The following is a 27744-nucleotide window of genomic DNA, read 5'->3' on the forward strand; positions in this document are numbered from 1 at the left end:
GGCCGTCAGTGTCGACAACGTAAAAGTCGGAAGCTGCTTCCCGATCTCTGTACCGACAGTTCATCGTGTGTACACCTAGATGAGGGATAACATTCTTGTTATATCCAGTGATAATGGTCTGACACTTTTTCAGTGTGTCCTTGACTGGGTTCCCTTTTGCGTCGATGTTGTTTGGGTGCATCTGTCTGTATATTCGTAGGGGTAAAATGTTGCCTTGGGACCCGGTGTCTGCCTTAGCCTTCAATGTTCCCTTTCTGTTTCCGAGATCCACCTTGATCTCAGCAAACATTTCATTGTTCTTGACATAGTCAATAGTGATGGTCTCAAACTTCAGGTTTTCAAACTCGTCAACAGGTGCTGTTTCCTCCTGTAGTTCGTGCACTGCATTCTTGTGAGCTTTACTTGTGTAGGAGCCTCCTCTCTTGGCTTTCTGCTTTTGTCCACTTTGCTTCGATCTGCAACAGGCTTCCCAGTGATTGAGTTTGCCGCAGCGTTTGCATTTGGTTCCATATGCTGGACACTTCCTCGGTGGATGTGACAGTCCACAAAAATGGCATTTCTTTTTTTCTGGTGTCGGTCCATTTTGTCTTTGGAAGTGGCCTTTTTTCCTCACGACATCAAGGTTGAGAGATTTCTCATTCAGTGACTTCATATCCAAACGTGTAGCTTCCTGAGTTCTTGCAACATCAAGAGCTGCATCTAGTGTGAGCGTATCATCTTTGCCCAGTAGTATCTCTTGTACTTTCCTGTTGCTTGCACCAATGATGAGTTGCTCAATCAATCTATCGTCAATTTCCCCTTCCTTGAACTGACACCTCTGTGCCAATGTGCGACATCTAGCCAGAAAATTGTCAATGCTTTCATCTGGCTCCTGTTTCAGCTTCTGCAACTGGAATCTGGCCAACCGGAAGTTGCTCTTCGGTTCGAAATGCTTTGAGAATGCCTCAAACAGCTCGTTCGGTTTTTTCAGTTCTTTGCTCCATGACTTGTAGATTCGGATACCTTCTTGTCCAAGCCAGAGAAGGATGTATGTGATTTTCTCTTGGTCTGTCTTTTTGTTCAAGGGTCCTTGAAATATCAGCTCGCAGTAATGTCTGAAACTGCGAAACGCGTTGGGAGGATCTTTCGTCTCCCAATCCATGGAGGGTGGTGTGATACCTGACATTTCTCCCATACTGAATGTGCGCGTGTGTGTGTATACAGTTTAGCAATTACTGCAATATGTGCATGCAATTCAAGTGTTTACAATTCGTGGCTACACATATATAACAAGCAATTATCACTGTGTAATCTCTGTACACTATCACTGTAACACAAAGGAGTAAGACCACTGTCTTATCCTAATTCAAGTATCGTGCGCGTTTACTACTCATACACAAAGGAGTAAGACCACTGTCTTATCCTTATTCAAATTTTGTGCAAGTCTACTCGTACTACTCATACACAAAGGAGTAAGACTACTGTCTTATCCTGAATTCAAATTTCGTGGAAGCTGCTCGTACTACTCATACACAAAGGAGTAAGACTACTGTCTTATCCTAGTTGTGTGTCACAGGACTAGAGTCTACAGTATATACCGTGCTGGTACACTAGTACATGGAGAAGTTTATAGACTGATGATATGCAAAAAACAGCATTTGGAATATTGTCTACATTCTTTCATGCTGCAAAGCGTCCATTTAGTTCAAGCATTTATTTCCAGCTTTGTATTTCTAGCGTCCGACTTAAGTGGCTATCGTTACCACTGCCAATGACTGGCAATGTATCTCAGAGCTACTAGAACTCTAGCTATGATCTAGCCTGTCTACAAGGTCTGTCGTAAATCACTCTGGAGAGCGTCCTTTAAAATATTGACAAAATTGCTTCCAATCTATCGAGTTATTCAATCACACTCCACGGAAATCTTACATTGAAATCATCAAATGGTCAGCGAGGCCAGCGATGTCGGTGATTACGTCTCTGTGTTCACCCGTCGTCGCCCAACGGTGATGGTACCGCTCTCGGTCCGTCTCAGGTAGCGATGTAAACCGGCTGCGCGTACGCGTTTCCCGTCGTATACTCGCAGGCTCTGCTGGTCTCCGTCCGCGTTGGGCTAGTTCGGTCCGCTCCGCTCAGCGCTGACATCTGGCAATAATGCACGATGAGCAATGGCAAACTGGACCGAAGCATTTGTGTTGACGACAGTCAAATTCGCTATTCTGTGTTCCGTGAGCTTCGGAATCGTCGGTCAGCAGCGTGGAGAGCAGTCGGATATATCGCTGACAGTCACAAAGGTTGGTCTGGTCCGAGCCGAAAGTCAGTTCGGAGAAATCGTACGTGGAATTTACCCGTCTAAGGTGCTGCCTGTTGACTTGTAATCTTGCATTAGTAGGCCTATAGCTAGGCCCGTTGTGTAGCGAGCGTAAACGATGTCACGTATGTACGCCAATGGGCAGTTCGTTGCGCGTACGTGATCTCATGTGTGTATCACTGATGTTCATGTGTGTATCAATCCGCGACTAGTCACAGTCGGAATGTTCAATCCCGCGTCGTCTATTATGTCGCGTCGTCTGCAGGCGAGCTCCGCGTAGCTAGCTTGACATGGCTTCATGAACTCAGTCTTTTGCGTGTGACCAATATAGCACAGTTTTTCCCGAGCGGCGTCCGTCCGGTCCAACTAGGCCTGGCGCACAGCATAAAACTTCGTTGAAAATAACTCAGATAGACATGAACTTATCCGATTTCAGTCTTGTGGCGTCCATGCTTCCCGCTTGCCACCATGTTATGTTCTACGGATAGTCCAGATTACAAATCAGTCATTTTAGGAGGCGAATCTTGAGAACAATTTAGGCAGCATGGTTACTGCTATTTTATTGTGTTGATGAACTGCCACATAACTCATGATGCTCATGAGCGCATGAAATATAACACCAATGAACCTAATGGTATCATGCTACACTGTCATCCCTGAAGAAGAGGAAGGTTCCTCGAAAATTCGGATAATTCATTAAATCAAGCTTGGCTATTAATGCATTCCCTGCATTCCTCTGTTGTGACTTTATTATTGCTATATATATATATATACATATACATATAAATGTATACCTAAAATGCTTACATTGTACATACATTATTGGAGATATACATGCACCAAATAATAGAGAGAGAGGGAGAGAGAGAGAGAGAGAGAGAAAGAGGAGGGAGCGAGCCAGGGGATGGAGAAATAATATGAAATGACTGGCAGAGTCTGACACGAGATGTCAGATCGAATTGCTAATGTTTTATCAGATTTACAATTTTGGGTCATCAGTGGGTAAACTGACTGCAATAATCAAAACACAATAGCAATAGCTGGATGATGACTGTAAGTTTTCAAAGAGACTACGCTAGATAGTTCTGCTTATTAGAATTAAAAAGACTATCACTCCAATGGCTTTAAAAGGGACAACATGGTTTTGGCTGTGACGGGGCTTCTGGTTTCATTTTGTGTTGTGAGATAATGAGAAACTTTATATGAAATACGAAAGACCACACAGTTTTTAAAGGAATTCTAAATTTATTGGATTGAATTGGTTTTGAAATAGCTGAGATATCCAGAAACAGACGTAAGAATAAAAGGTGTGGCCCATTTTTTTATCTGTAGGACCAGCATACTTGTTTTACTTATCTTTCTTCTTCTTCTTCTTCTTCTTCTTCTTCTTCTTCTTCTCTTTCTTCTTCTTCTTCTTCTTTGTTTCGTTTTGTTTGATATCTTAGCGGCATTCTAAAACCGATTTTCATCAAATAGACTTTGTATTCCTCCTGGAATTGTATGCTCTTTCATACTTCATAAGTTGTTTCTTATCATTTCTGAAAAAAAGTTAAAACCTACATTCCTCACCCAAACTAATCCTCCTGGCTTGAATATACCCTACTGGAAAGAACACAGTGTGTTCATAGTCGACTATGTGAAAACGCTCGAGTTTAACAGTGTGGAGATGATTTCGCACTGTGTTCACACTGTGGTTCTCACACTGTGAGACACTGTGTTCTTTGCAGTATAGGGTAGGCTTACTGGTCGCAACCACAACATCTACTTTAATATAACAAGAAACGAGGTTAAAAGAGGTGATGGCATACTGATGGCAACATAGTTGATTCTGGGGAAAAAAAATCACCTGATTTATGAGGTGTATTACCTATTTATTTTTCTTTTCATGGATTAGCAACCACACCTCTTTCCAAATAGAAAGTCCGATCGCTATATTGTTTAGGATGAAATCTAGTCAAGATCTATTTAGGGCCATGATGATTTGAGCTGATGACGTCATCCACGCTTTATGTCATGAAAAATTGTTGTTTGCTAATATAGTCACTTTTTCTTGAAAACAATGTGAAACACCCCCTGTGTTCGATTTCATATAATTATGGTTCGGATAACTCCTTAGATTGAGGTGGTCGTTTCCGTCCACCCTACCTCCTCTCCTTCCCCTCCCTCCCCTCCCCCCCCCCCATACACACACGCAATCATGACCTTCATAACTCTCTTCTAATTCAATTCAATTCAAAGGTTTTTTACCACTTCTTTCAACTTCTTTCAACTCCAGTTATGAATCGCTGTATTCAATGCATGGGAGATCAACGGTATGTTCTATCACACAGGGTTTTCACCTCTGCGGAATGGCAAATTCTGCATTCTTTCACGGGAGTTGGCTATTATCATCGATACATTGTCGGAAGATTTTTTTCCCCTGTCTTCCTGGCTTCCGGTTGTATAAAATATTTCCATGACGTACATTTGCTCCTGCGACAATTGCTCCCATGAACTATCTGCGCGCCAAGCCACTAACAAAATATTAATTCCCACAAAAGTAACTCTAACCCTAATTCTTTTCCTCAAATCAAACTGAACATGAAACCCCGTCGCAGTTCCAAGTGCTTAGACCTTGGATGATATAAGACCGGATCAATCTTCGCAGGAGCAACTCTGTTATACCATATTATGAAACACGCTCACATGACATTATTGCTTTATGAAATGTCAATTGTCTTGGACAAAGACTATCAGACTCCCGCTTGAGTAGCGTCCGTGACATAAAGTCGAAAGCCGTATATGATCGCTTCCACTCAAACGTGAAAGATATAAATGCCCTCGCCTCGTTTGTTTTGAATGACTGTACCGTGTACTCATAACGCTGCGGCAACAGGATATAGGAACAGCTCCATTGTGCCTCAATATTGTCGGTAAGGTCAGATTGTTCACGTTGAATCGCAGCCGCGGTAATTATTCTGCAATTTAGAGGTGTCTGGAAAGGACACTCGCAAGACTTTCCGCTCATCAACAGGTGGTCCAGGGAATTTTTAGGAGCCTGCATTACCTTCTGCGGCGACGACATGCTCAATAGCTCCGGATCCTCGAGCATGGGCTTGGTCCTTTTGAGTACACTCTTACTCCTGCTACACGGTGTATCTGGGCAGGCGGACGGCATGATCGCAGACGGTAAGCTACGGGCAAGTGTGATCTCTCGCGCAGCTTTGGCCCGTCAGTGAGGGCATGAGGGGAGGGCGGGGCCGGGGCCGGGGACGGGGGAGGAGGGGACGGGATGGTCGCTAACCTCCTTAGACAAAGGAAAGAGCATTTTGGATTTTACTAAGAGACTAGAGCTTGTATTCATCATGATATTCAATTTCTTGAAGAGAGTTCCACCTCCATACTGTAACTTTTAAGCCAGTTTGTTAGAGGCCGCTTCTGTCATGCAGTCAAGTGGTCTAGCTGTTAATGTTTGCGAAAGTTTGCCTGTAAGAATCACGGAGCTTACTGGAGACCTACCGTAGGCCTGTATAGTGACAGCCGATTAATACGTCCATTAAGATGTACAAAAAGTCCTACTGTACTTGAATTCCTGCCTAAAAAATTAAGTCGCCTGAAACGGGTGAATCTCAGCGTTGCTATAAAGACGTAAAAAAGAACATCCATGAATTTCATACTGTGGTTTGCAATTATATCGGGTAAGAACATCTCACCAAAACTATACTATCACATTCAACACTTCACACTCTTTCAATGCGTCAAAATGCACTACGTTTCCCATACAATTTATGGAATTCACTTTCAAACAAACAATGAACTTACAAAGACCGCATCACCAGAGTAACTCGTCCATTCCTATGTTTGAAGTATCCAATGCAAAGATTTGCATTAAAATTCGTATTTACAAACTTGGATTTTTTTTTTCTCATGCGCAAAGTGGAACAATGCAAACTGTCGCTGCATTTATATATTTGGCGGATATTTGCATTAAAAGTTTGGGGTCTTCTGAACGCGCACTAATCACACTACTATTTAGTATACCACTATTTCGACGGTGACAGCTATTACGATATATTATTAACAGTATACGACCGGACTGTGTTGTTTTCTTCTGATCATCTGGTTTCCATTTTAAACCCAAGGCTAGGGTGTCGTCTACGGTCGACGAGATAGTTCAGCATTGCCTTCTTTAGTCGTACTTTTGTGGTCTTACTTCAGGTATTTTAGTGATGTGAAAAAAGGTATCGTTTATGAGAAATAAATCATCTAATTGAATGGAGAAATATTGACTCATGCATGACTTTACAAGCTCGTGAGAGAGATTTTAAAGGGGGAGGGGGTTCCCGAAATAAACACATGTAAATTAAGTGAAAGCAACGATATTAGTAAAACACAATTTTGAGAAAAATCGGAAAATCCTTTTGACATAATCTTATCAATTTTTAAAAAAGTTCCGGTGCCGCCATTGCTGGGTGAGAAGACAACAACAGTTGGTGACGTCAAAAAGAAAAAATGTGTATATCAAAGACACCGGATGAGATTAATCGACTGTGTGTGTCATTTCATAATAGAGATCGATTGCGAAGCTGTGCACAGTTCGTTTGTCGTTTCGGAGAATCCCGGATATATCCGAACCGATTAGCTTCATTCCCGCTCCATGTATCCGCACGCTATCGGGTTTTTAAAGGACAAGTTCACCTTCATATACATGTGGATTGAGTGTATGCAGTGAGTGATATTAGTAGAACACATCAATGACAGTTTGGGGGAAATCGGACAATCCATTCAAAAGTTATGATTTTTTTAAGTATCTGCACAGTCACTGCTGGATGAGAAGACGACAGTGTATGATGTCACATGCGTGCAACGCTATAAAGAGAATTTCACATAATCTTACTTTTTGAAAAAACTGCACATTTCCTCGACTCGTCAGCGACGTATGTTAAGGGCAATATTATTCCCCCTTGCCTTCTGAAAAGGGAAGTCAAGTGTTCTTTTTTTATGCGAGAAAAGTGAAAATATGTTGAATTTTCTTTATACTTTCTTTATAACGTTGTATACATGTGACATCACAAGCTGTAGTAGTCTTCTCATCCAGCAGTGACTTAGTAGAAACTTCAAAACTTTATAACTTTTAAACGGATTGTCCGATTTTTCTCAAACTCTTGCTGATGTGTTCTATTAATATTGCTGCATTCATACAATCCACGTGTCTATGAAGGTGAACTTGTCCTTTAATTTAGAAATATTCGAACCGTCTATCCTGTAAATCATAAATGGCACCAAATATTCATGTTTTGTTTAATTGTTACTTTGTTAGTTTGTTTGCTTGATGGGGGGGTGGGGGTGGCGGCGAAGGGGCAAAGAAAGACAACGAGTCCGTGTGATTGCAGTCACGATGTGTTTGCAGTCACTGTGCGAAAGGGGCATCAAAATAGACACATATCATAATGAGAGGGCGCACGCAAAGAGAACATTTATTTGGCGCAAGTATATGTTGAGTATGCATGATTTATTGATAATATCTTCAGACCTGCAGTTCTACACGTTGCCCTTTCCGCCGCGGCCGGGCTATTAACCCCCCCCCCCCCCCTCCTCCTTCAAAGAAAAACGAATACATACACAAATAGAAAAGATCGACACTTTTACAAACGATTCCAAGGCTTTTTGAAGAAGTTGAACCATTGTGCAACGAATTGTCAACTTAAGCATGTTCGATTATTAAAGCATAGGGAGTCCCAAATAGTCTAAAGGATGCATAAAATCTCAGACTTTTCAAAAGTCATTACTTCCTCATGTCAGACCTTGACCTATTCCGAGCATAATGGAGCAGAACGGTTCGGTTTCACGTTATGACGCAGGAACAAAAAAACACACACAAAAAAAGGTGAATGGCTGCAACCAATAATCACCCTGAACCAATCATCCATAACTCAGAGAGTACCTGCTGTATACTGTATCACGAACTGATTTTTCCCCTTCGAGCTACAGTCAAACGAGATTATTAGAATTAGAAAAAAATGTTGATAGTCAAAATCCTTAACGTTCGATTCCGTTATACAATCTCAGTTTTCATGATAACCAACCTTATGCACTGAACTCCAAGTTATAATAACTTTGATCATGGCAATATCTTGTGAGGAAAGGTGGCAAAGGGGTATATTTCAAAAAATGCAGACCCTGATTTCTTAAAGGTATTTGAGTATGTAAATAGGTTTATAAATTAGCCTTTATGCATTACAATATAATTAATTGTTTGTTTTGTTTTTGTTTTGTTTTTGCTTCTTTGTTTGTTGTTTTTTTTACACTGGGATCTAGCGTGACATACTAGAATAAAGCTCTCTCGTGATTTGTAAATCTCGTAGAAATCGTCCTGGGCAATTCCGCGGTTAGTAACGTTACATTTGAACAAATTTAGATATTTGTTTTTACCACTAAATTACCATTTATTCATTTCAAGTCAAAATTTATGTCAAAAACATGTTCATCCTTCCCAGGTTTATGATACAGAAAAAAATGAACACAATCCAAGAAATATTAGAATTGCTATAGCAACTTAAAGGGCTGGTTAGTAACGTTACGAAAAAAGGACATGACAAGAAAATCAATGTCTTGTAACAAAAATTGTCCAAAAATTCAAGTCAAAATTTATGTCAAAAACATGTTCATCCTTCCCAGGTTTATGATACAGAAAAAAATGAACACAATCCAAGAAATATTAGAATTGCTATAGCAACTTAAAGGGCTGGTTAGTAACGTTACGAAAAAAGGACATGACAAGAAAATCAATGTCTTGTAACAAAAATTGTCCAAAAATTCAAGTTACTTCAAACAAAGTGTTGCATTAATTTCAATTATTGCATCATGAAAAATGTTCATGCAAATTTTTTTACCAGTTTGACCGATAATTTTTTTTTAGCTAGACCCCCAAAAGCATGGTTAGTAACGTTACGGTTAGTAACGTTACATTTGTCCGGAGTAATTCCGCAGGTCATTTCACCCTTTTGTAATTGACAAAATGTCACATGACTTCTGGAGTATTTAAATGTATTCATCTTTTACCCTTTAGCAAAACTTTGAGGAAAAAATTTCAAAGGAACCCACTGTAATTTGCATTTAAATGAATTTCAGCGTCCCCAGTCCCACATGTACATTTTAAATGATGGTTTTAGATCTCGCAAAATCAATAAATACGAAAAATAAAATCTACTGAATTTGAAAGACCCTAATGATTGGTGAACATCCATGGCATTAGTTGATACCTAGATCAAAGGGTTAGATAAAGAGGCACATTTCTTTTATCCATGTCATGTCCACCTAACTGCGGAATTGCCCTCCTCATTTTTATGTAATCAAGACATAAATAAATAAATAAATAAATAAATAAATAAACAAATTAATAAATAAATGAATAAATAAATAAATGAATAAATAAAAAAATAAATAAGTGAATGAATAAATGAATCCTAGATCATTATGTTGTAATCAATTGTGTTTAAATACCACTGTTATAATTTCCATCATTTCAATTTCATATCAGTCTATCTTTGTTTTTTGTGAACAACATTAAAATCATGTAAATTCTTGTGTAACCATGGTAACCCAGATACACAGATGGGCACGTTTGATAGTCTCGCGGGTCTTCTGAGTTCCCTTGGCCTTGGAAACTTCACTGATTTCCAAGATATCCTGCAAGGCGGTGAGGATTTCAGTTCGGTAAGATAAAAACAGTCAAAGTAACCAACCATTTCTTTAAAATTGAACGAATAACACATACCAATGTACAAAGCAAGGATTGCATTATACGTAATCAAATGAAAACAAGTTGTGCTCATTGTACTTGATACGAAAAGATCATAGATTATTACGCCATGTGATAACCCGCGGGTACTAGATTGCACGTGATATTCGGGGAATTTTTTGTTGTTAGTATTATTGTTGTTGGTGGTGGTGGTGTTGTTGTTATTATTGCTGTTTTTATTGTTGTTGTTGTTATTAATACTCTTATCAATACATCTCTGAGTGTCGATTATTAAACGTGTGTGCTTACAGTACCGATATTCACAGGAAAATCTCATAAAAATGACTTGTACACATTGTCCGAAATCCGTGTCACAGAAGAAATTTGGCAGAGTTGATACACAGGTGTTCTTGCGTTTGTTTATCTTCTTCACCTTCCCTTTGTCACCTCACAGATTCTGCAACAAATCCTGTCAATTGTCCTCGAAGGCAACGGCACTGATCTCTTTCCCGGGGTCGGCAACAACTCGACAGCAGACGATCTTGACTTCGATCAGGTCGTGCACACGCTGTTTGCTGATGTTCCCGTGAGAGAGAGCTGTCTGCAGGATTTTGTTTCCTACGTGAACGATATAAGCGAAGGCATTCCATACGCAAGAAAGAGTAAGACTCTGTTAATTCTATTTTAAAAAATAAGGGGGGGGGGGCTTTCCCCGCAGAGAGGGAGACCAAGATAGAGAGAGAGAGAAAGAGACCCCGTCACCATAGGCATGCTAACATGGAAACATTAAACTGCACATTATTTGATTATGAGACCATTCTGAAGCAAATAATTTTCATATAATTTTCATATAACAGTACTCTTAAATGAATCCCAAAAGAATTGGAACAATCATCCCCAGCACTCCCACTGATTCCCACTGATCAGTTACTAGCCATCCCCTTTAAAGTGTTCGGTTTCGTGTAGGTAGGTTGCTCATATCGGCGTTCATTCTTAGTGGACAGGATTACAAGTTCAAAGACAAATTCCAAACAAAGGCATCCACACTATTATTTTATTCGACCCTCTTTTCCCACGCAGTGATGGGATCCTTCGGAGGTCTTCCTTCCTCTAATGCAATATACACCGGCCTGAACAAAGACTACGGCAACGTGTGGCAGTGTCAGAGCTTGATCAAAACAAATGGGACGCCCTCTTTTGACAGTCAGTACTGCCTGATGAAGGCCTCTTTCTCCGAGGAGGTAAAATTATTTCATTTACACTGTTAGTTCGTCATTATTATCGTCATGACATTGTAATTTGTTTTTTTTTTCCTACCATTAGATGTGCCCTTGAACAGTGTGATATGAAAGGAGCAAGTTCAGTGGAATTTTGAGGAAAAAAAATAACAAACAAATAGCATCCCAATGATTGATACTAAAAAGATTGTGATTTTGAGTTATGAGAATATTTGGAAACAATATGAAATGTAAGACAGTCATGTAAACGATTATATTTATTTGCATTACTTTGCAAAGGGTCTTCAAAAAAGATAACCACATTTGGATTTCGGTCGTTCCTACATCCAGATAATTGCGACGATGGTGATGGTAACAACGATCGTATAAATGTGACCCTGCACCTCAAAACAAACAAAAAGTCGCCAGACATGAATTTTTAGTTAAGACCATATTCTGAAAGAGCAGACTTTAGGCTTTAAAATGATGTATAACTCAAATCAAATGGACTCTCCTAACCTATCTAAATATTGGAAAGAAAGCATAAACTCAGGAAAAGTGTGAACTGAGAAAAGAGGCTCTGAAGTACAATGTCTATTCAAGGGCTTAATCTTTACCAAACCGTGCTGGCTGTGTGATGAATGGGACAAAAAACAGGAAGTAAACCACCAGAGTAACAACAATGAAGGGATTATCAGATTAAGCTGAAATTAAGCATGCCTCATTAACACATTCTGTCCATAATCAACGCCAACTTTCAAAGCAGTAGCACTATCCTTTCAAAAGTTATTAGAGTCGAAAGTGAAGAGTGTGGACAAGGTTTTTCAGAAATGAAAAAGGGATTTTAAAGACACACCTAATTACATTATTCTACCAAAAATGTTCGAGATAAACTGCTAAAAAAACACACTTTTCTGCCCGTTTTATGATACCAAATTTTAGCATAATGTAAAAGAAGACCCGCTCTTTCAGAAAATATGAAAAAGTCAAGTTCGGCTAGGTTGAACCATTTCACTTATTTTTAGTCCTCACGCAAAATCAGTGTGTGCGACTTTATGTTTGTTTTGAGGTGCACGGTCACAAATTATCTATAGTACTTCTAAAATATAATGATAACATTGACTTCTTGATTGTTATTATTGTTTGATAATTATACTAGCAGTATAATAACAGTAGTGATAATGACATTGATCAATGTGAAAGCCCACAGAAATTATCAAGAAAGTCATGTAATTTTCCGTGTTCAATATGTTTAAAAGTAACGGTGATATTTGAAGCATTTGCACACTCAAATTGAGAGAGGGGACTACAATATCTGTACAAAATAATATCCCGTTAATCTGCATAAGATTTTAGCATTTCACTAAGTTTTTCTTTTATTCTTCTTTTTAGATAAAATCAGGAAGAGTATCAAATCATTACAGTCTTTGAATAAACAAGTAATGGCGTCAACCAGGCTAGAAAACAGGGTTTCACAGGATTTGGTGATTCATAAGGTATAGATTAAAATTCAATTCAATTCAAACTTCATTTCATTTTTCGAAAAGAACATAAAAGCGTGATTTGTTGTAACATTTATGGACCAGATCTATGTTAGACTATATGATGGTGATCCCATCATACTCATTATCATCTGTACTAATTTGTGTTTGAATTCAGACAGATACAAACGTCAGAAATTTCTCTTCTATTTTTCGCCAAATCATCTAAGTCTGTACTCTTATGGGCTCATTTAATGCCAGTGACTTTAATAAGCACAATGACTTGAAAACGAGTCACAGAAATGAACTCCATCTAAATCCCTATCATCGTTCAAAGTCATCGTTTTAGCTTGTGTGGTTGTTGTTGATGATGATGACGTTGATGATAATAATGATGTTGCTTTTGTTGTTGTTTCGCTGTTTCAGCTTCCTGGGCTGTTTTATACTGTCCTGTTGGTTTATTTGTTCTTTTTCAGATCAATTTTGAATTGGGTACATGTTTCCCAAATACGTGTAGTCAAGAGGAGCTCACGACCATGGCAGTGCACGGTATCTATAACTTCGCCTTCCCTTTATTAATACGTCATGCATCCAATTGCCTCCTTCAGAATAGCATAGAACATAAAATTGATAACGCCCAATGAAGTGATGATAGTGGAAGTAACTATTCCAAACATGAAAGTGAGAATGATTAGTATGTTTATAAATGTCATTGCATAGTGTGTGATTCCATTATTGTATTCAAGTTCAGTGAATACCCCTACCTGCCAACATAATTATGTGTACTTTATTTAAATGTCATTGTTTTATTTGAATTATTATGATTATATTATATTATATTCAAGGCCCTCAGGAAGAACATTCACCTGCCTACCGATGGGGCTGCTCTGTGGAAATAAAACTGCATTTAAATGAAATTAATGAAAATAAATATTAAATTTTAAATGCCCCCCAGAAGTATGAATAAAACGCAAGAATGGGGTGCAAGTTCGTAACAAAACTTTCAATACACTGGAAACGTCGTCAATCCTGTTTGATGTTTCTCCGTTGATTTTTTTCCCCCACCTAGTCTTGACGGTGGCCAGAATACCCGTCGGATTTCCTCCTCCCATATACTTCGAATGCGTGTACCCGGCTCCATGGGGAGCTGTTGATATTTTCGTGGTGTAAGTAAGGTTGATCGCGCGCTCTCGAGATTTTTAATGAAGCGAACTTTTGCATGCACTGTGTGAACTGTTTAATTTTGATGTAAGTAATATTAATTTTCTTTCTTTATCTGTAGGCCTATCTCTCTCGTTCTCTGTTTTTGTTTTTTCATTTTCCCTCCCTCTCCTCCCCCACCCCTCCCCCCCCCCCCCTCTCTCTCTTATTCTTTCTCCCCCTATAGCTATTTATCTTTTAATCTGTTCATCTCTCTATTTATAGATCTTTGAAGCGATTTACCTGCGAATCGTTTAATTCCGTTCATGGGATTTATGCAAAGCATTTGCGCTTGTGTCGAGGTACGCTCTTTTGCACTTTAGGTTTGGGCAAAATTTAGTTCTTTTTCGCCTTTAACTGGCCACTCGTTGCATTTTCATTCTTTGTGTTTACTTTTAGCCATTGTATTATCGTGAAGTGAAAGCGTTTGAATAAGAGAGGATAGGGGAAAAACAGAACAGGGGACAAGACAGACATAATCAAATACACATGACAGACTTGTATGATCACTAAACAGACAAACAAACAAACAGAGAGATTCTACAGTGAGGAGTCAGTATATAAAAGACACTATTTCTGCTCGTCCTTACGGCGTCGTATTGGCAAAACCTTTTTTTTTTTTCAAAACTCTTTTAGTTTCTTGCTCTGCATCTTTGGTGTCTTGGTCGTCGTGGGAAGCGTCTACGATGTCGTCTACCATCAACGCATCACGGACGTCCTCACCGTGCACTCGACAATGGCTGCTGATGAGGCCAGCCCGAAAGAGAGTGACCCGGACGTTGATGACGCCAAGACGGCAGCAGCTGCTGCCGCTGCCGCGGAGGCCAGCGAAGACGCCCCCGCGGTGGACAGCGATAAGACTGACAACAATTTGGAGATTGAGGAGCCGCAAAAGAAGACTCGGAGCACTACCACCCTAGGTAAGGTTTGAGGAACCAGACAAACACAACACATGTCTATTATATTAAAGCAGAAAAAAAAGAAAAATATAGGGGATGGGCTTAAAGGCTTATTTACCATTTGCAGATGAAACAAACACCCAGCTTCAGTGCTTATAGTGCAATATAGTTCTAAAAGGTGAGTTAGGGGTAGAAACATTCAATATAAAATTTGAACCAGTATAATTACTGATAAGTACTGTTAGATAATACAAAATGTGAACATTGTTCCTAGACTAAACCGCCTACAGTTATGGTGTATTGAGAAAACTGTGATATCTCACGCTTAATTGCAAAATGTTTTCATGGAGGGATGTTTTTTTATGCAACTGGCCTGCTCATATTATATGTATAATCAAATGTAATACTTTGAACATTTTTTAAATCACTGCTCCCAATGGTAAACAGTACGGTGTTTGCAGAATTCGGTGTTTGCAGTTAAATCTAAACAGTTTGGACTATGCATCGAAATATCTTTCAAAATTCTGATAGAGGTATACGTTACGTAAAATTTACGTTAAATGTGTCCTTATTCAAACAGAACATCACCACGACACACTTAAAGGGATTGTAGAGTTTCGGTTGAGACCTAACTTCAGATTTCTAACATTTTTTTTTTGTGAGATAATGAGAAACTTTTTATGAAATATGAAAGAGCATGTAATTTTGAGAGGAATTCAACGGTTATTTGATGAAAAATGGTTTTGAAATGGCTGAGATTATGTAGTTCGTGATGAGATTATGTAGTTCGTGATGAGATTATGTAGTTCGTGATGAGCTTAACAGCATGACTGATTCGATTGAATCTCTTTTTATTGAAATATCCGTTCCTGGCAGTAAGAATATTATCATAGGTGTAGTATATAGACCTCCAAATGCAAACACTAAATCATTTTTAGATTATTTTTCGGATTTGGTGAAGAACCCAATTTTTCTTCACAAAAAATGTTTCATAATGGGAGATTTCAATATAGACTTATTAAAACAAAATAATATGTCACAAGATTTTTTGGAAATATTTCTATCTGCTTCTTTTTTGCCTTTGATATCTAAGCCCACACGAATAGTTAATGAATCTGCCTCCCTTATTGATAATATTTTTTGTAATATTCTTCCTCCTCCCGATTCCCTTATACTGCTTTCAGACATAACAGACCATTTCCCTATCTCTACTAGTTTCTCTTTAAATGATACTATTGATAATAAATATGGTTGTTTATTGAGACGAAGAATCACTCATGAAAATATAGCCAGTCTAGGTGCTAGTTTAGACATGACAGACTGGTCTTGTATCTTTGATACAAATGATGTAAATTTGTCTTTTGAATACTTTATGCAAAAGTTTCTTCGACTCTTGGATATCCATATGCCAAAACGTAGACAAAAACAATCTGATTATAAAAAAATACCTAGGCTCCCATGGATCTCTAAATCACTTTTACGTTCAATAAACAGAAAGAATAATTTATATTATAAATTCAAAATGAAACCTACTGAGCAATCGAAACTTAAATATACTAGTTATAAAAATACGTTGACGAAAATTATACGCATAGAAAAGAGAAAATATTATACCAAGCAGTTATATTTGTATAGGCACGATATGCAAAACACATGGAAGGTTTTAAAGCAAGCAATGAATATATCAAATGATAAATGTAGTATTACTAAAATTAGGTTTGAAGATGAAATCATTGAAGATTCTCATCAGATTTGTAATATTTTGAATAATCATTTTTCTTTAATCGGGGAAAATCTTGCAAGCAATATACCCCATTCAACGAAACATTTTTCTGAATTTTTAGGTCCACCAAATTCTAGTTCAATGTTTCTTAGTCCAACATATAAGCAGGAGATAATTAATATTGTTTCAGATTTTAGTTCTAAAAAAAAGTGCTGGACATGATGACATCAGTAATTTTCTTTTGAAGGGGGTAATATCTTCAATTGCGGACCCTTTAGCTCACATATTCAATTTATCTCTTTCCAATGGCATTGTCCCTGAGAGCATGAAAATAGCAAAAGTCATTCCCTTGTTTAAAAAAGGCGACAAATTAGATGTTAATAATTACCGACCGATTTCTTTGTTATGTACATTGTCCAAAATTCTTGAAAAAATCGTTCATAAAAGAACTATTACTTTTCTAAAATTCAATCATATACTTTCAAATTCTCAGTTCGGATTTAGAGAAAAACACAGCACAACACATGCATTATTAAGTTTTGTAGAAAAAGTGGCACACGCTATTGACAGATCTTCGCATCTAATAGGTTTGTTCCTGGACTTCTCCAAGGCCTTCGACACCATTAATCATGATATTTTACTTGATAAATTACATCATTACGGAGTGCGTGGGAAGGCCTTGGAGTGGTTCAGGAGCTACCTCATGAACAGGAAGCAATATGTCTCTTTGAATGGGTATAATTCACAAATGTTAAATATCAAATGTGGGGTCCCACAGGGAAGTTTATTTGGTCCGCTTTTGTTTCTCGTTTATATAAATGATTTTTGTAGGTCATCAGATGTTCTTTCCTTTATTCTCTTTGCGGATGACTCAAATTTATTTTTTTCGCACAATAATCCTCTTACTCTTGTAAATACAATAAACTCTGAATTAGAAAATGTCGCCCAATGGATAAAGGCAAATAAATTATCTCTCAATCTTCAAAAAACAAAATATATGTTTTTTAGCAACTCTACAGAGAAACCACCTGTTGACGTTGTTTTTGATGGGACTCCACTGGAAATTGTTTCCCATATTAAATTTCTGGGAATAACGGTTGATAATAAGCTTTCATGGAAATTCCATATTGATAGTATATGTAAAATTATTTCAAGAAATATTGGTATAATCAACAAGGTTAAATTTTGTCTTCCTTTGTCGTCCCTTATTACATTATATTCATCTCTCATATTGCCGTACTTAAATTATGGTATTCTTGCTTGGGGAAATACATATCAAACATTCTTAGATAAATTACTTTTATTACAAAAGAAGTCACTCCGTATTATATGTCATACTGCATTTCTGTCTCATACCGACCCGTTATTTTTTGAAAACAAAATATTGAAAATCAAGGATTTGTATCTGTATAACCTAGGACAATTTATGTTTAATTATGATAAAAAAAAATCTTCCAAATATATTTGAAACAATGTTTCCAAGAAATCAGTCCGTTCACAATTACCCAACAAGGCGTTCGAATGAGTTTCATTTGCCCTTTTTCAGAACTCTGCTGGCTCAGAACACCTTTATCTACGATGGGCCAAAGTTTTGGAACTCACTTCCTAATGATATTGTAACAGCACGAACTTTGAATTCTTTCAAGAATAAATTGAAATTATTTTTATTGAAATCTTATAACATATTACCGGACTAGGTTTGTTTCATTAGCTCAATTAAGTTATCACTTATCTTATATATATATATATATATATATATATATATATATGCATTAATCATTACACATCAACTATTTTCTATCATGAGAGTAAAATAATCTGTCGAATGTAAGTTCTCCTTAAATATGACAGTCATCGAACAATGCATCATTGTGTCTATTCTTTGTTTTCTTTGTTTTAATATGTCCGCTCTTTTGTAGTTTTTCGGGTATATGTACCCAATCCGTATATTCACAATATCATTCAAGGGTGCGTCTTATTACTCCTATACATCCTGGAAATCTGTTTGCTTGTGTCCACGATGGCGTGTGTTGCAGTTTCATTTTCTTTTGTTTCCCTTTTCTCTTTTTTTTTTCGTTCTTTCCTGTTTTTTCATTTCATGTCAGTTGACATTGGTTTCTTTGATTTTGTTTCATATATTTGTTTTTAGTTTCATGAAGCCATTATTTGCTTTTTATGTATTTCTGAGGGTCCCATATCGTACAAGCTTGGCTTTTTAATGGGACCCTCCATTTCCATTCCCATCCGTGTAATATGCATATGTATATACCTTATAAATGCAATTATGTCGTTAATCATCATCACATGTATCTTGTTGATGTACGTTTATCGAAATTACTACAAATTTGTTTTGTTTATGCATTGAACATAATTTCTCCTTATTTAATGGAAATGAAAATAAAGTTGAACTTGAACTTGAACTTGAGATATCCACAAAAAAAAGCGATTCTAATAAAAGTTGAGACCCAGCTTTTATTACGATCGCTTTGTTTTACTTTGTTTTTGTGCCTCAGCCATACCAAAACCAATTTTCATCAAATAAACTTTGAATTCCTCCTAGAATGGTATCCTCTGTACTATTTCTTAAGTGATTTCCTGGTATCTCGAAAAAAGTTAAAAGCCAAATTCTCATCTCCACCAATGCTAAACTATCCCTTTAAGCTTTAGTCCAGATCGAGTTAAAATCGGGTTTAACACCCGAAAATACGCTACGTATAATACAATAGTTATATTACGTTTATGCATCATGTATCAATCTTGTCAAAGGAATAATGGGTTTTTTTAAGAAAATAACCCTCTTTATATCAACATTATAGTACTCTGAAAGACTTTTTCGAAATTACCCTTTTTGTTTGTTTTCTTGTCTGTGTGTTCTGATTCATTTTCCCTGCAGAAAAGTTAGATGCCGTGTTGATGGCATTCTCCGCTGTCAACAATTGTAGGAAGATTCTCAGCGCCAAGAAAACGCCCTCTACGATGGCTGTGTTGAACGGACTTCGCGTGATCAGCATGTTCTGGATAATTCTGGGGCATTCTGTGCAGTTTATGCAGTGGAAACTCGGTAAGTTGTTCTAAGATGTCTGTTTGTGTGACTATAGAGGGATGACTACTATAGATACATACATAGTATCTGACACACAACAGTGGACTTTTATAGCGTGAACAGTAAGAACAAAGAAACTTCGCAAATTTGAGAAAAGTTAGTAATACTGTTTTCAGCAAGACGAAAGTTTAGAAAGCTTCGATGACATGATTTGTTCAAATCGATACGCTTATCTTTCAAGACTAGGCGCTATATGAAGCCTGTGAGTGCCACATTAGTAACCTATTCAAGATAGGTTTATGTGTACAATTTTATTCACATTTGACTCTGGCATACCGAATGGTTAGATAGAGCTAGCGAACTGCAGAAAAACGAAACGTTCTTCTCATCTTAATGTTTACATAGATCATTACGAATTGTAAGTCGTTATGTCAGTTTGAATATTACTGGTCTGTCCTTGAAGGTTTCGTTGTAGAAATTGCTACATAATAATAATTATTATATTATAATATATATATATAATTATTATATTAACCCATTTCTCTTTGAAACATGCAGGGACTTTGGAGAGTGTGTAGGCCTACAATGCTGTGTTTGTTTGTTTTTATTGGTTTTACTATGCTTTTTGTTTTGGTATATTTTGTTGTGGTGGTTGTTCTTGTTGCTGTTTTGGCCAATCGGTATTCAAAGCAACAAAGGGTTAACTTGTCTTCTGCTGCTTCCTGTTATAACAGAAAACCCGACAGAGTCTCTGGCGAAGGCTCAATCGTTCTCGGCTCTTGCCATTGTCAACGCAGATGTCTCCGTCGACACGTTCTTTGTTATGAGGTGAAAGATTTCATCAATGAAGTTTTCTTTTTTGACACATGACATTATTTGTTTAGGTTTAGATTTCCGCCTATGCAAATGCAGCTGAACCAGACGAGTGATTGCTGTTGAATTCAAAAGATTTTTTTTTTTCCAAAAGTGAAATTCAATGAATTAGATTTCTTATTTTCTTATGTATTTTTTTTTTTTTTTGACATTGGACAGTGTATCCTGCATCCGGAATATCACATTACTTTGCACTTTACACTTGTTCAATTTTTTTCCACATTTGTTATAAAAAGACGCACAATAAAATTAGTGAAATGAATGTGGATTGCTTTTGTAGTTGCTGTGTAGACAGACAATTGTACATGAGTAGATAGGTAGGTAAGTGAGTAGATGGATTGCTAGATAGATAGATAGATAGATAGATAGATAGATAATAGAGAAATAGATGATAGAGATAGATAGATAGATAGATAGATAGTTAGATAGATAGATATGATTGTTCGATAGAATGAGAGATTGATAGATGTTGAAAAGTGTTCCATCAGCCAGACAATCGTTACCCTCTGTGTTACACGTCTTGCTCGCAGTGGATTCCTTGTAACATTCCTGACGCTAAAGGCACTGACGAAGAACAGCGGTAAAGTTAGCTGGGGAATGTTCTACCTCCATCGCTACTTGCGTCTCACTCCCGTCTACATGGTTGCCATGGGGATATGGGCTGCCCTCGCCGTTCACTTTGGAACAGGAATCAGCAAGACGGTGTTCTTCACTGGAATCAGATACACCTGTAATTCACTCTGGTGGACACATCTCTTCTACGTTAACAACTTTTACCCATTCCAAGAAACTTTGACTATCTCTGTGAGTAATATCCCTCTTCCACGTTTTCTGAGTTCTAATAACCTATATATCTCTGGGGTTTTTTTTTTGTATGTATATATATAATTTTTTACATCTATCTGCATCGATTTAAACTTCGTCGTACAATCTAGACACTATCTGTAAGTAATGGTTTATCAATCTTTTCGTCTATCAATGCTACATTCTATTTTAGTGGTGATTCTTCGCGTGTGTCTGTCTGTGTGTGTGTTTGTGTGTTTGTAATGATTATACCCTACTTAATTGCTAGACTTTTAAAGTATGCATGTTCATGGACTTCTTTTACTGATTTTTAGTTTCGAACTGCCGTTGTGCTGCTTAATGCAATGGGAGCGTCATTCCATTCTGTTAACGAAAATACCCCTTTTGAAAAAAAAAAACAACAACAACAATCAAACAATTAGACAAACAGACAAAGTAGAGGAATGATAATCACGTCGGTTACGTTTAGTGAATAACGAATAGGATGATTCTGAATTGCTTGAATGATGTTTTGACAGAAAAGAAAACTAACAAACACCAAAATCTTAATGAGCTCCTTCAAAGCTGATCTCTATCACGTAAGTTCTTGGTTTATTTTGCAGTGCATGAGCTGGGCGTGGTATCTGGCCTGTGACATGCAGTTCTACCTCCTCAGCCCACTCTTCATTACTCTGCTGTACAAGTATGTTCACAAATAGATCTTATGCCTCCCGATGCCCCATACCCTCCTTCACACTTTCCTCGGCTTCTTCAACTCAAATGTTTTATGATGTCATTTGATAGTTGTAAATATGTTCAGGTTTCATGTACTTTTTAAAATAGAGCTATTCATTGTACTGTACTTACGTCCTTTTTGGAGCCTTTGTATTAGACAGGTATCAGACTTTTTGTGACGTATTATACCATGTCAACGTGTCACTATGGATAAAAATAAACTTCAACTTTAACTTCAACTCCACATCCATGTCCCACACCCCTTCCCTCCCTGGCCTTCCCCCTTCTCTTCCCTCCGTTCCTTGTCCCCCCCCCCCCCCTTCCCTACCCCTTCGCCTTCCCCCTCCCCTTCCATTTCCCATCCCCATCACATGCCCTTTCCCTCCTTCCTCTTTCCCTTCCTTTACCCCTCCCCACCCTCCCATCTCCTTTTCCCCCTCCGCCTTCCCCTTCAATTCTTCCCCTACCCAATACCTTTACAAAGGTACTGTAGATATAAGGATTAATCACATGATTATTACTTAAAGAGGTATGAAACTCATTATGTAGATCAAGTGCATGCATTAGGACCTAACGTTAGTGAAGTTTGAGCCAAATATGACAGCCAGTTCAAAAGTTAGGAAGTCTTGGTGCTGCCATCGCTGGATCAGAAGACGACAACAATTCATGTGACGTCGCGCATGGACATCGATATAAAGATAATGTTGAGACCCTTTTAATGAAAAGTAAACATTCCCTCCTCTCACTGACAGGAATTATGACAATAAGAACAATTATCACAATTCCCCTTTATCTAAAGGAGAAAAGTCAAATGCTTTTTCATCGTGCTTGAAAATGAAAATAATATGCTAAATTTCCATCATGTTGTCCCTTTTTTAGCCTTCTCATCCAGCTGTTGGTGACACCGAAACTTTAAAAACTCTTTGAACCCTATGAATGGATTGTCCAATTTTCCTCAAACTTTCACTGACGTATTCTACTAATATTGCTGCAAGCACTCAATCCACATAATATGTACATTTGTAATATAAATATATTATATTTTTTGTTTCATTGTCCTTTAACAATAAGGTACACTCTACTTGGAAGACGTGATATTCATATTTGCATTGTAAATGCTTACAGTGTGTTTTGTTCCCTTTTTCGTCTTCTTTCATCAGACGCAGCAGACTCGGTATCTGCAGTTTGATTGTGGGGATCATTTTATCGGTCACTACTGTGATAATTGTCGTCACATATTTCGGTCACACTGTTAACGCCGTTCACGGGTAAGTTTGAACAATCGTAACTGCGATGAACCTAGCCATCTACAAGGTGAAATTGAATTTTTGAAGTACGAACTCTGCAACCCTCCAACTCTAAATGCTGTTACGGTTGCTACGAACCGTCTCGAGAATAACTCTTAAATATGTATCTTCGATAAACGTGTGATATTTGGTAAAACTAAAGACAAGTTTACGGTAAAGAGAAATATTGATCAGAAAATCTGACAGCAGTTTCATTTAATCTGATTGTTATTTTGTTTTTATGCTAAAAAACATAATACAAGTTTGATGTTTTTGTCTGTCTAAGAAAGTATGCATATTTCACAATTATTCTAAATCCCGTCGCACAAATAAGTCTGTAAAAGCCTTGTGACGTACAATTGAATACCGGTATTAAGATTGTATTCGATGTCATTCTACATACACATTGTAAGGGTATGGCATAAAACACTTAATTGAAGAATTGTCTAATGCAAAATTTAATTGTTGTACAAGTCAACTAGAAATAGCTCGACCTAGCGGTTGCAATACTCAGTTGAGCAATGCGCCATAATAGGATCAATTTTAATGATATAGACGAGACAAGAGATATCAGATAAAAATGTTAGTTGCATGATATCACTTCCAGAAATTATAACAACCGGACAGCCGCTCAACCAGACGCAGATTACTACTACACCAAACCATATAGTAGGATCCACACCTACTTGGTTGGCATGTTGCTTGGCTACGCCATGTTCAAAACGAAGGACAAGGAAATCAAGCTACCGCTCGTGAGTATATCAGCATATCCATATCGGGGTAACTTGACCTCCCTACTCCAGGAGTGGTATAGTCCACTCATTGATTAAGTATAGGCCCTACACCCATTATAAATTAGTCCCGACCACGAAATGTTAATACATGTATCAATTTTGTTTATTGTATCAGCAGATTTTATTTGTAAAGTAATGAACCTTTGACCCAAACACTACTTTACCCAAAATGAACAGAATGATACCAGTTTATCAAGATTTATGAGCGCTTTTGCTTTTCTGATTATTGATTATATTTTCAATATATACTTTCTTATGCGGGCGACGAGGAGGTTGGCCCTCGTGCTTATACAGAGAATTTGAGTAAAGTCAAAAGAAGAAAAGTGGAAATTTAGACCGGGTAAGGTGAGATTAAAAGACTAGAAAGAAGCGCTATAGATTGTTTGTTTGTTTGTTTGTTTGTTTGTTTTTTAACCAGTCTGCTGGGATTATTTAGGGATTTTCGTGGAAACCTTTTTCTCTAATATTATATTATTCAATTGCAGATGACTGACTGATGCTCACGAGTATTGTGTAAGACTTCATTAAACATTATAAGATAGTCGATTAATGCTGCCAAACCATGGGCATGTAGGGGGATGGTCTTGATATTGAGATACTACAAATGCATCAAAGGGTGTGGTTGTGTGTAGCAGAAGAAGAACTCTCATCAGATCACAAAGTAGAGAGAAAGGCAATAATGTGCGTGTTAGTGTACACTATGTAATCGTGACTGATAGAGAACGGAGAGTTTGATGCCGTAACAACTGTTTGAAACCTTGAAACTTTAGATATGATCAATGATAGCCGCTAAAGTTTCACAGCACCCCATGCTACTATCTCCGATTGATCTAAGGCTATATTGATATCGAGCGAAGGAGTGCTTTCTTTAAAACAGGAAGAAGAGAGTCTAATATCATTAAAGTACAGTATCATACATTACCGGCGCGTTACAGTCACTGAGGTGAAATACGTGTAGTCATTACAGAAAGTCATAGTTGGAGTCCACGATGATTCGTTCAGCTGACTATCAGTTAACACTTTTATGTCTTTTTCGTATTTTGTTCTGCTTGTGTTTTCTTATTTTTTGATTAGTTTGCGGTGATAATCGGCTGGGTGGTCGCCCTGCTCACTCTCTTCGCAGTGATCTACGGGACGTGGGCCGATGGATATGAGCGGTACGTTCCGCAGATTGAGTCCGTTCTCTATCTCTCCTTCCATCGATTGGCGTGGAGCATTGCTGTGGCCTGGATCATCTTCGCTTGCGTCAGGGGGTACGGAGGTAAGGTTTTTGGAAAGACAGACTACTAAACTGAGAAAGAGAGAGACGGGGAATGAGAAGAAGGAAGTTTGAAGGAGAAGTTAGATAGATAGATAGATAGATAGATAGATAGTTAGATAATAGATAGATAGATAGATAGATAATAGATAGATAGATAGATAGATAGATAGATAGATAGATAATAGATAGATAGATAGATAGATAGATAGATAGATAGATAGATAATAGATAGATAGATAGATAGATAGATAGAGAGGGAGAGATTATCCCTAATTGATTATCTGACTTGGACAGTGTCATGAGCGCGTACTGTGTATCATCGGGATTTGGGTGCAGTGAAGGTAGGTCCAGATAAGTTGGGGGAGGGGGGATTTCTAAAAAAAAACAACAACACAGGAATGATATCAAAAATTTTAAAATGCAACTGAAAAACTAAGGAGGAATGGTAAATTTATCTTTTCGAGCTTTTCACTTGTTTTACACTGATGCTGTAACATAATTAATGTATTAGGAAGCTGAAAACACTGACAGGCCTTTACGTGGAAAACGATAGTCTGCCTGTGTTTGGTGAATGTCATTTTCAAAGTTCTTATCTAGTTCCTTTTAGAGTGTATGGGAGCTCCGTATCGTAAAAGATTGTCTGGACTCTTTCCCCGCTGATTATTTTCCGTATAGGCTTTTTCAACGTCCTCCTGGGTTGGAGTTTGTGGATCCCGCTCGGCCGACTGACCTACGGCGCTTATCTCGTCCACCCCATCGTGATCATCACTACCGTACTGAATTCTAACACTCTCGTCTACCTCAGTAACGAGTCCATTGTAAGAAATTTTCACTTCATCTAAGTTAGTGTTTGTTCATTTTTTTTTTCAAAATACATAGTTTTGTCAAGCCCCTCTTTTTTGAAGGGCATCACAGACGTTCTTTTACCGAAATCTGCAATTACTCCGGCTTTACACCCGATTTATTAATACAGTGCATACAAAAAGAAGAAAAAAGGAGGTAATACAAATTTGGAGGGCTACTATTTCATAATTGCCAGCTATGAAGAGCGTAATGTTTGTTCTGAGGAAAAAGGAACTCTTCCTCTCTCCGTTGATACCAAATTACGCTGACGATTGTGATACATGACTGAGCACATGAACTATAAGAACAACAGTGACAAATTGCACGTTTTCCAAATTAAATTTTATCGTGAAGGAATAATGAATGTCTAACTGAATGGATGAGATCTGTCAATGAAAGTGGTCAAATAAACAGGCCAGACTCTACAAATCTACGTGTATCTTGTTGTCCACTCATCTGTGTATTCATGTCCTTCGTTTGCATTGTTGCATTGTTGTTGTTGTTGTCATTATTATTATTATTATTATTATTATTATTATTATTAATATCAATATTAATATTAATATTATTATTATTATTTTTTTTTTATTATTATTATTATTGTTACTATTATATTATTACTACTACTACTACTACTACTACTACTACTACTACTACTACTATTATCATCATCATCATTTTCCTGTTTCCACATATTCTTTATCGGTTGTATTTCGTTTCATCCATCACAGGCTTATTTCTTCCTCGGGAACCTCGTCTTGTCGTACTCAGCAGCGCTGATACTGTCTCTGCTGGTAGAAGGGCCAACCATGGGGCTCGAGAAAGCCCTCTTGCGGCGAAAGTCGAAATGAGGTCCTCCTATCATGGTCACCCAGTGTAGAAACTGATATAAAAACGAACGCCAAAGCGATTTCTCCTTAGCGGTGTGTAATAAACACACATTTTCTTACCATTTTTGTACCGTTTTTTATCTTGATTAATACGGGTTTTTTTATCATCGTTATGATCATTGTCATTGCTTGCACTACTAGAATGGAATGAATTGATACATATGAGAAAACTGTTATAAGCTTAACAGGAAAGCAGGTGCATCATATTTCAATTTTGTTTTAAATGTACATTGATTTTCAAAGCTACAGCGTTTGCTGACTTGGGATAAACATCATGATATTAAGACCAACAATTGATTTTGTTATCATTGTCATCATTCTTCAAAATAAATCTTCTTCTCATTATTATCATCTAATAAACTCTTCAGCAGTAGCAACAAAGTGCTAATGACTGTAAATTAATTGTCACTTCATTCTATATTGTTCTGCGTTTCCGAAAGAATACACTATTGGTATACCGTTCACATGCTGGAACACTGTTCATGCGAAAATTTCTACATGTAGCATTGTATGATTTAATAGGGAGATGTTTTGTAATATTCTTAAGTCTTTCATTTTGTAAAAGTAATGTTACTTATCATTATTTGGATTCTTCTGGTACCGTCTATCTTCTCTTTCAAGCGGCAACACGTATAAATATTCATTTTCATTTTGAGCTCTATAATGCGTACATGTTAATATTACTATGAATACTAATGTGATCACC

The 27744-nt window shown here is 37.5% G+C and overlaps 1 protein-coding gene across 1 annotated transcript; it reads left to right on the forward strand.

Moving 5' to 3' along the window:
• The first annotated feature begins 2147 nt into the window (after window positions 1–2147).
• Window positions 2148–27177, forward strand: LOC140240275 (O-acyltransferase like protein-like). Its single transcript, XM_072320059.1, has 17 exons — window positions 2148–2295; window positions 5234–5458; window positions 9876–9985; window positions 10465–10672; window positions 11091–11251; window positions 13185–13257; window positions 13778–13874; window positions 14545–14828; window positions 19424–19591; window positions 20308–20401; window positions 20977–21250; window positions 21853–21932; window positions 23125–23232; window positions 23858–24002; window positions 25119–25305; window positions 25981–26123; window positions 26880–27177. Exons 1-17 carry the CDS (start codon window positions 2148–2150, stop codon window positions 26997–26999), a joined length of 2625 nt encoding a protein of 874 aa, XP_072176160.1. The 3' UTR covers window positions 27000–27177.
• Window positions 27178–27744: the final 567 nt, after the last annotated feature.

The sequence above is a fragment of the Diadema setosum genome, chromosome 16, assembly GCF_964275005.1.
Source record: "Diadema setosum chromosome 16, eeDiaSeto1, whole genome shotgun sequence".
Lineage (NCBI taxonomy): Eukaryota > Metazoa > Echinodermata > Echinoidea > Diadematoida > Diadematidae > Diadema > Diadema setosum.